Source organism: Anopheles marshallii, chromosome 3 (genome assembly GCF_943734725.1).
Source record: "Anopheles marshallii chromosome 3, idAnoMarsDA_429_01, whole genome shotgun sequence".
NCBI classification, from domain to species: Eukaryota; Metazoa; Arthropoda; class Insecta; order Diptera; family Culicidae; genus Anopheles; species Anopheles marshallii.
The window spans coordinates 39,148,690-39,158,865 of NC_071327.1; the positions used below are offsets into that span (position 1 = coordinate 39,148,690).

Here is a 10,176-nt window from a genome sequence, read left to right on the forward strand (position 1 = left end):
AGTTGTTCGAATTTTTTACGGTCAAGCTTCTTGAAGTTCAGCTTACGTGGTGTGCCAGTTTGGGAGTGGACCACTCAGAATGAGCTGGGGCAACTGGGACAGTCATCTCGATGGCAGGATGGTGGGCATCTTCGTCAAATAGCGGCAATGGAGCACGGCAAACAGGACCACAGTCCAATGCGGCAACAGAATTACAGAAAATAACGTCTAATTGACGACTATTTGTGTTCGATATTCCCGACAACTGTTTTAAATTGTTGAAGTATAGACCGTCGATGAATACTCCATCTTGCTGCCTGAAACAAGAAGGTACGAAAATATTAGAATCAGGCCCATTCTGCCACGAGATGAATGGCATAATGAAGTCGCCAAAAACAAGTATTTTGTCGGAGGTAGTCATACGCTCCAGTATAACGCCAATGCTATCGTGTATCGCTTCGACGACCGATGCGGATGTGCTGTGATAGTTGGCATGTGATGTGATAATTGCTATAATGGCTAGTAAAGCTACAACAAATCAAAGATACTACTGGAAAAGACTGCAGACACTCCTAAAGGATTTCAAAGGATCTCAAAGTAATGAAGATAATTTAATCCAAGCATCTTCGTTATTTCTTACAGGATTTCGAAGCTCACGAGTTCAATCGGATTGGATGTATCGCCTGAAAAATTAATATCATACCCATATTAAGACACTTATTTGTTCGCTGTTAGAATAATGTATCTTCTCATGGCGATAATGAACGTATCATTACTCCTAACAAAACGATTGATCCATATTCATACATGATAAGTAAATGAGAAAGGTGCATTTTTATCAAATTAATCGTTAGACGAACCTTCTAACCCCCTCTGAGTTTTGCTGATGGAATTATGTCATATAGTTGCTAATAATCAATTGAATTGCTTATGGAAAAAAAGGAAAGCAGTATGTTTGTTTTATGAATTGCTTTTTATTATAATCCTACACACTTCCTAAGTCACTGATTTTACTATAATTCTATTTGAACTTAGTAATGATGATGGCTCAGATGGCTCTGTCCATGAACGATGCTGGAGGTGGAGTGCGCGATCGGAGCAGCGTGGTGAGCGATCGGGGCGGAGTAGTGCGCGATCGGTGCAACATGATGCGCGATCGGGGCTGCATGGTGCGCGATCGGGGCGGAATAATGCGCGATCGGAGCAGCATGGTGGTGCTGGACGGTAGCGTGGGCTACTGGAGCATGGGCATAGCTGGACACGTGCACGGGCTGAGCGATCACCTTGTGGACTGGCTGGGCGATCTTCACTGCCGACGGTTCACGACGCACAACGGCGTTGAATCCGGAGTGATGATCGGCATGGTAGTCGACTACGCGGTGGTGGCCATCGGAGTCCAACAACGAGTACTGTCCGTGCACTTCATCTCCGTGGCGGGTCTCATGCTGGCTCTTGATGTCTCCGGTATGCTCATCGTGCACGGAGTACGAGAACTCGTAGTTAGCCGGGGCATGGTGCTCTACGGACTTGATGATCGTGGGTTGAGCGATGGTCTTGACGATGGTCGGAGCGGAGTGCTGGTAGATAGCCGGGGCGGCATGGATGGATCCGACATGGTGGACAGCTGGGGCAGCATGATGCTGGATGGTGGAGTGCGATGTAGCGATCGATCCGTGGTGAGCCACGGGGAGCAGACCAGCGCTAGCGGCAGCTACCAGAGTAGCCAACAAAACAAACTATAGAACGGAAAAAGAAACAAATGTTGTAAAACATGCTATCAAGACGATATCGAAGAAGACAGTCTTACTTTGAACGCCATTATTGAGGTGCTGGATTGTTCACTGACTGAAGTTCTGTGTGATTGTGTCTTGCTGTATGGTAAGCAACGCCTTTTATATCCCGATAGATTTTATTAGCTATCCCTAGTGTCCTTGAGGCGATGCTATCATGAAACTGTACTACTTTTACTCACCGAAACTGATCTACATCAAGTGCACTGAAACAAATACGAACCAGTCTACTGGAACTGATTGGTCACCAAAAATACGATGAAAATAAAACAACAAGGGTGTAACGGTCACACCTCCAGTGTTCCAAACTTATCGTGAATTTAAAGTAATAAAAATACGTGGTATTTTACCCTCCACGGAAGATAAAATACTGTTGCTGCAAACGTTATTGCAACTGAAAATTGTCTCATAGAACACTGGATAGTTTTTTTTTATCCTTTAATTTAATTCAACGCAGAGCAGGACTAAAAAATTTACTATATTCGCGAGTTCTTTCAAATGAATGCCTTTTCCCTTTACCAGTCCCCTTTTATACTTTTCCTGGTCTTAGCTGACCAGAGATCCCTGGTCGAACCCCAATTTGTTAAGCATCTGCCGTGAAAATGTTGCCAGATACGATCGGACCGTATGTTTATTAACAAGTGTAGCAATCAACTATTAAATGTTCACGTCAGGGTTGAGAAATCTGAAAAAATAATAAATTATGGTATCTCAATCATTTGACGTTTAAGTTATAACTTACAATCCCCAGAATGAAAGTCTGTTCTATTATTGTAGTTTCATTTACAACTCTTGAACAAATTCGTCGTAAGAAGCCGGGTGTGATATACCAATGACGTCAAAAAGTCTCCTTTTTTGCACAGTTTAGGTATATCAAAACTACCAAAAGATTGTTCATTCTTGGAATATTAGTAATAGGTGTTTGACTTTCCTATGTAATAACATCTTTAAAGGATTCAACATCTTCAAAAAGAATGCATTGTTTTAAAGGTAAGGAAAGTGTAATAAACCTCGGTCTGCAGTTATTGTGTCTTAAGACGGAATAATGCGGAACAACATCTTACGAATAATCCCTTGTCGCTTCTGATATCTAAATTATATAAGGATGTTGTGCAAACAGGTGATGGTGCCTTTGAAGTCCTTTATACGAATGCAGATCCATCCTTTCCTTATCGTAGATGTCTATATATCTATTTGTGATAAAGACCTATCTAATCAATTGGCTCCATTCTCATGTTATCCTCGATTTCACTGCATGTAAATTATGCTCTGTTTTGATGTTCCCTCTTCTCTACGAGCTGTATTTGTTGATCGAGGCACGAGCCGCACGCATGACTGGCATAGGAACTTGATCCAAGATTTCCGAATTATCGTCTTGAACCGGTCGAAATCGATCTACTTGTATTCTTTGAGAAGCGACATCATCGATTAAACATAAAATCGACTAGATTCAAATTCGGGGAGCTGGGAGTCCACAAAGTTGTGTTCAAAAAGTCGGTGAAGTCGTTCGGAAACCAGATTTGCACAAATTTCCATTTGTGCTGCTGCATCGTTCTGCAGGAACATGTAAAGCTTTAGTTCGCAGAGATTTTTTAAAGAACTTGAAGTGAAGTTGAAAAAATAATGACGCCTACTAGGCGATGCAAATGTGTATTCAAAGTTATTGAATACCCTGCATTTGCACAGGTAATCAGCCATGCAAATTAACTAGTAACTAAGTAAATTTGTTCACTTAATTACTAGTTAATTTACCTAGTTAATTATGTTTAAACATATTCAAAGCCTAGAAAATTCATGCTCTGTAGAAACATACAAAGTAAAGTAAAACACATGTGTGTTTTGCCTTGGAATACGAGTATAATAGAATAGAATAAGTGTATTTCGTAAAAGTTATAATAATAATTGCTATAATGCCTAGTAAAGCTACAACAAATCCAAGATACTACTAGAAAAGACTGCAGACCCTTCTAAAGGATTTCAAAGGATCTCAAAGGAATGAAGATAATTCAATCCAAGGACCTTATTTTAGTTTTATTTAATAAAAATCAATATTGTTTGCCTCGAGGACTGTACAATAGCGTCAGAAAGAAGAAAAAAAACAGACAAAAAAAACACAATAACAAAGACGAGACACACTACGAAGAGGTAGACATGACGCGGGAACGGAAAGAAGCAAGGGATAGATTGTGGTCAAACAGATCACCTACAGAATTAAAAAAAGGCTAGGGCGCGCACCCAAGGATCGTTCATGGAAAACCGCGTGCGTCGCAAGGGAATGAAAAGCGGAAAGTGGGGATGGGGGGGGGGGGGGGGGGGGGATTTCGTAGGATGAGATATATAGGGGGATGGCCGCCAGAAGGGAAGGGGAATCGATATAGGATAGCAGGATGTTGGCAATGAACAGTGTGGGCGCATGATCGTAGCGCTCTTTTAGCCCGACCAGAGTAAGCATGTGACACCGCACTGTATAGGGAGGAGAAGCAGCGTTGGGATCGTTTAAGAAGCGTTTGATGGCGATTCTAGTAAACTTCCGTAGCACCCTCTCCAACCTATCCATAGAGGTGACTCCTGCTGGAGACCAAACGACGCTGGCATAGTCCAGAATAGGATGTATCCAGCAGCAATACAGCGCCCTCAAACACAGCGGATCACGAACCTCAGACGCCATGCGGGAGATGAGGCCCAATAGCTTGTTTGCCCGCTCGAGGAGAGAATTGAAGTGTGGTTCAAAGGACAGTTTGTCATCGAGCCATAACCCAAGGTCCTTGACTAGGCTGACCCGAATGAGGGGTTGTCATTTATTGTTTTTATAGAGACTTTGAGCTGGGCAGCAGCATTCGCCTCTACCGAATGAGGGGTGAGCCACAGAGATGATAATTAAATAGGTGCTTGACGGGAGAGCGACCAAACGAGATGACGCAGCATTTGACTATGGATGAGCCCGTTGGATAAACACCATTCTGCAAATGCATCAGCATAGCTTTGGAGGGAGAGGAAGTCAAGAGACGAGGACACCGGAAGATAGAAGTTTACATCGTCAGCGTAGAGCAGACATCCATTAGGTGGGAGACATCTGACGCAGTCCGAGATGAAAAGAGAGAACAGAACAGTAACGGACTCAAGACGCTACCCTGAGGAACTCCAGACTTTCCGACGAAAGGATCGGAGAGAACACCATCAACCCTTGCCCTGTAAGTGCGGTCCTTTAGGAAGGAACAGAACCAGAAGAAAAGTGGACCACCGAATCCCATACGTTCGAGCTTAGCTAAGAGCAGCCAATGAGGCAAGCAATCGAACACAGCTTTGAAGTCAGTATATATGACGTCGACCTGTTTACCAGCAATCATCTACGGGTACAGGTCGAGCATCATTGACATGAGGTTCGACAGGGTAGAACGTCTAGGCATGAAACCATGCTGGGAGGAAGGGATCAGCGGGTGAACAATAGGAAGGATTGAAGAGTGGATGACAGACTCGAGGACTTTAGATAAAGTACAAAGGATTGAGATGCCTCGGTAGTTGGAAGGAGAAGTACGGCATCCTCTCTTGAAGATCGAAATCAAGAAGGCCGATTTCCTCAGCGGGGGAAAAACTCCCATATAAAGCGACCTATTGAATAGGCGCGTTAATATGGGAGAAACGCCACCTTAGGATCGATCAATACTGAAGACGGAATGCCGTCCGGACCGGGAGAGAAGGAGCGCTTCAGCTGGGCGAGTGTGGTGTGTACCATGGGTTCCTTGATCGGAACAAAGCTCATGTTGATGGCGTCAGAAGGAACGCCCATGAGCCCTGACTCGAAGGACGCGGATGTCCTGGTTGGGTCTACGAAAAGGCCTTCAAAATGATGTGCAAACAGGTTGCTGATTGCCAACGGAGAGGATATGGAATGGTCGCCCACTGACATCGTGGATGGAATATCAGAGTTGTCACGACGGCTGTGGACGAAACGCCAGAAGGATTTTGGATTGGAAAGGAGCTGGGACTGGATGCGCGCAATATGAGTGCCAAATCGGATCCTGTTGTATCTGCGGTGAACAGATGCTGCATATTTGAACACGCGTAGGTGGTAAACGGAGCGGTGCAAACGGTAAGCGCGACGCGCTCGATTAAGATCTTGGGATCGCTTGAGCGCACTTAGATGAGCGTCTGACCACGGAGGTTTAGATTGTGGAGTACGAAATGGACAACAGACGGAGAGGAATGACGAAACAATCGACGTAAATTTGGTAACAGCCTCGTCGAACGTAGGGCTAGACTCCAAGAAGCTCCAGTCATTGGCATTGAGCAGTTGTTCGAATTTTTTACGGTCAAGCTTCTTGAAGTTCAGCTTACGTGGTGTGCCAGTTTGGGAGTGGACCACTCAGAATGAGCTGGGGCAACTGGGACAGTCATCTCGATGGCAGGATGGTGGGCATCTTCGTCAAATAGCGGCAATGGAGCACGGCAAACAGGACCACAGTCCAATGCGGCAACAGAATTACAGAAAATAACGTCTAATTGACGACTATTTGTGTTCGATATTCCCGACAACTGTTTTAAATTGTTGAAGTATAGACCGTCGATGAATACTCCATCTTGCTGCCTGAAACAAGAAGGTACGAAAATATTAGAATCAGGCCCATTCTGCCACGAGATGAATGGCATAATGAAGTCGCCAAAAACAAGTATTTTGTCGGAGGTAGTCATACGCTCCAGTATAACGCCAATGCTATCGTGTATCGCTTCGACGACCGATGCGGATGTGCTGTGATAGTTGGCATGTGATGTGATAATTGCTATAATGGCTAGTAAAGCTACTACAAATCAAAGATACTACTGGAAAAGACTGCAGACACTCCTAAAGGATTTCAAAGGATCTCAAAGTAATGAAGATAATTTAATCCAAGGATCTTCGTTATTTCTTACAGGATTTCGAAGCTCACGAGTTCAATCGGATTGGATGTATCGCCTGAAAAATTAATATCATACCCATATTAAGACACTTATTTGTTCGCTGTTAGAATAATGTATCTTCTCATGGTGATAATGAACGTATCATTACTCCTAACAAAACGATTGATCCATATTCATACATGATAAGTAAATGAGAAAGGTGCATTTTTATCAAATTAATCGTTAGACGAACCTTCTAACCCCCTCTGAGTTTTGCTGATGGAATTATGTCATATAGTTGCTAATAATCAATTGAATTGCTTATGGAAAAAAAGGAAAGCAGTATGTTTGTTTTATGAATTGCTTTTTATTATAATCCTACACACTTCCTAAGTCACTGATTTTACTATAATTCTATTTGAACTTAGTAATGATGATGGCTCAGATGGCTCTGTCCATGAACGATGCTGGAGGTGGAGTGCGCGATCGGAGCAGCGTGGTGAGCGATCGGGGCGGAGTAGTGCGCGATCGGTGCAACATGATGCGCGATCGGGGCTGCATGGTGCGCGATCGGGGCGGAATAATGCGCGATCGGAGCAGCATGGTGGTGCTGGACGGTAGCGTGGGCTACTGGAGCATGGGCATAGCTGGACACGTGCACGGGCTGAGCGATCACCTTGTGGACTGGCTGGGCGATCTTCACTGCCGACGGTTCACGACGCACAACGGCGTTGAATCCGGAGTGATGATCGGCATGGTAGTCGACTACGCGGTGGTGGCCATCGGAGTCCAACAACGAGTACTGTCCGTGCACTTCATCTCCGTGGCGGGTCTCATGCTGGCTCTTGATGTCTCCGGTATGCTCATCGTGCACGGAGTACGAGAACTCGTAGTTAGCCGGGGCATGGTGCTCTACGGACTTGATGATCGTGGGTTGAGCGATGGTCTTGACGATGGTCGGAGCGGAGTGCTGGTAGATAGCCGGGGCGGCATGGATGGATCCGACATGGTGGACAGCTGGGGCAGCATGATGCTGGATGGTGGAGTGCGATGTAGCGATCGATCCGTGGTGAGCCACGGGGAGCAGACCAGCGCTAGCGGCAGCTACCAGAGTAGCCAACAAAACAAACTATAGAACGGAAAAAGAAACAAATGTTGTAAAACATGCTATCAAGACGATATCGAAGAAGACAGTCTTACTTTGAACGCCATTATTGAGGTGCTGGATTGTTCACTGACTGAAGTTCTGTGTGATTGTGTCTTGCTGTATGGTAAGCAACGCCTTTTATATCCCGATGGATTTTATTAGCTATCCCTAGTGTCCTTGAGGCGATGCTATCATGAAACTGTACTACTTTTACTCACCGAAACTGATCTACATCAAGTGCACTGAAACAAATACGAACCAGTCTACTGGAACTGATTGGTCACCAAAAATACGATGAAAATAAAACAACAAGGGTGTAACGGTCACACCTCCAGTGTTCCATACTTATCGTGAATTTAAAGTAATAAAAATACGTGGTATTTTACCCTCCACGGAAGATAAAATACTGTTGCTGCAAACGTTATTGCAACTGAAAATTGTCTCATAGAACACTGGATAGTTTTTTTTTATCCTTTAATTTAATTCAACGCAGAGCAGGACTAAAAAATTTACTATATTCGCGAGTTCTTTCAAATGAATGCCTTTTCCTTTTACCAGTCCCCTTTTATACTTTTCCTGGTCTTAGCTGACCAGAGATCCCTGGTCGAACCCCAATTTGTTAAGCATCTGCCGTGAAAATGTTGCCAGATACGATCGGACCGTATGTTTATTAACAAGTGTAGCAATCAACTATTAAATGTTCACGTCAGGGTTGAGAAATCTGAAAAAATAATAAATTATGGTATCTCAATCATTTGACGGTTAAGTTATAACTTACAATTTCCAGAATGAAAGTCTGTTCTATTATTGTAGTTTCATTTACAACTCTTGAACAAATTCGTCGTAAGAAGCCGGGTGTGATATACCAATGACGTCAAAAAGTCTCCTTTTTTGCACAGTTTAGGTATATCAAAACTACCAAAAGATTGTTCATTCTTGGAATATTAGTAATAGGTGTTTGACTTTCCTATGTAATAACATCTTTAAAGGATTCAACATCTTCAAAAAGAATGCATTGTTTTAAAGGTAAGGAAAGTGTAATAAACCTCGGTCTGCAGTTATTGTGTCTTAAGACGGAATAATGCGGAACAACATCTTACGAATAATCCCTTGTCGCTTCTGATATCTAAATTATATAAGGATGTTGTGCAAACAGGTGATGGTGCCTTTGAAGTCCTTTATACGAATGCAGATCCATCCTTTCCTTATCGTAGATGTCTATATATCTATTTGTGATAAAGACCTATCTAATCAATTGGCTCCATTCTCATGTTATCCTCGATTTCACTGCATGTAAATTATGCTCTGTTTTGATGTTCCCTCTTCTCTACGAGCTGTATTTTTTGATCGAGCCAAAAACAAGCCGCACGCATGACTGGCATAGGAACTTGATCCAAGATTTCCGAATTATCGTCTTGAACCGGTCGAAATCGATCTACTTGTATTCTTTGAGAAGCGCCATCATCGATTAAACATAAAATCGACTAGATTCAAATTCGGGGAGCTGGGAGTCCACAAAGTTGTGTTCAAAAAGTCGGTGAAGTCGTTCGGAAACCAGATTTGCACAAATTTCCATTTGTGCTGCTGCATCGTTCTGCAGGAACATGTAAAGCTTTAGTTCGCAGAGATTTTTTAAAGAACTTGAAGTGAAGTTGAAAAAATAATGACGCCTACTAGGCGATGCAAATGTGTATTCAAAGTTATTGAATACCCTGCATTTGCACAGGTAATCAGCCATGCAAATTAACTAGTAACTAAGTAAATTTGTTCACTTAATTACTAGTTAATTTACCTAGTTAATTATGTTTAAACATATTCAAAGCCTAGAAAATTCATGCTCTGTAGAAACATACAAAGTAAAGTAAAACACATGTGTGTTTTGCCTTGGAATACGAGTATAATAGAATAGAATAAGTGTATTTCGTAAAAGTTATAATAATAATTGCTATAATGCCTAGTAAAGCTACAACAAATCCAAGATACTACTAGAAAAGACTGCAGACCCTTCTAAAGGATTTCAAAGGATCTCAAAGGAATGAAGATAATTCAATCCAAGGACCTTATTTTAGTTTTATTTAATAAAAATCAATATTGTTTGCCTCGAGGACTGTACAATAGCGTCAGAAAGAAGAAAAAAAACAGACAAAAAAAACACAATAACAAAGACGAGACACACTACGAAGAGGTAGACATGACGCGGGAACGGAAAGAAGCAAGGGATAGATTGTGGTCAAACAGATCACCTACAGAATTAAAAAAAGGCTAGGGCGCGCACCCAAGGATCGTTCATGGAAAACCGCGTGCGTCGCAAGGGAATGAAAAGCGGAAAGTGGGGATGGGGGGGGGGGGGGGGGGGGGGGATTTCGTAGGATGAGATATATAGGG

The 10,176-nt window shown here is 42.9% G+C and overlaps 1 protein-coding gene across 1 annotated transcript; it reads right to left on the minus strand.

Moving 5' to 3' along the window:
• Positions 1–1,010: 1,010 nt before the first annotated feature.
• LOC128712580 (histidine-rich protein PFHRP-II-like) lies at positions 1,011–7,856 on the minus strand. Its single transcript, XM_053807471.1, has 4 exons — positions 7,845–7,856; positions 7,127–7,773; positions 1,787–1,850; positions 1,011–1,715 (listed from the first exon to the last, which is right to left on the minus strand). The coding sequence occupies exons 1-4, from the start codon at positions 7,854–7,856 to the stop codon at positions 1,011–1,013; spliced, it is 1,428 nt and encodes a 475-aa protein (XP_053663446.1).
• Between the last annotated feature and the right edge of the window lie 2,320 nt (positions 7,857–10,176).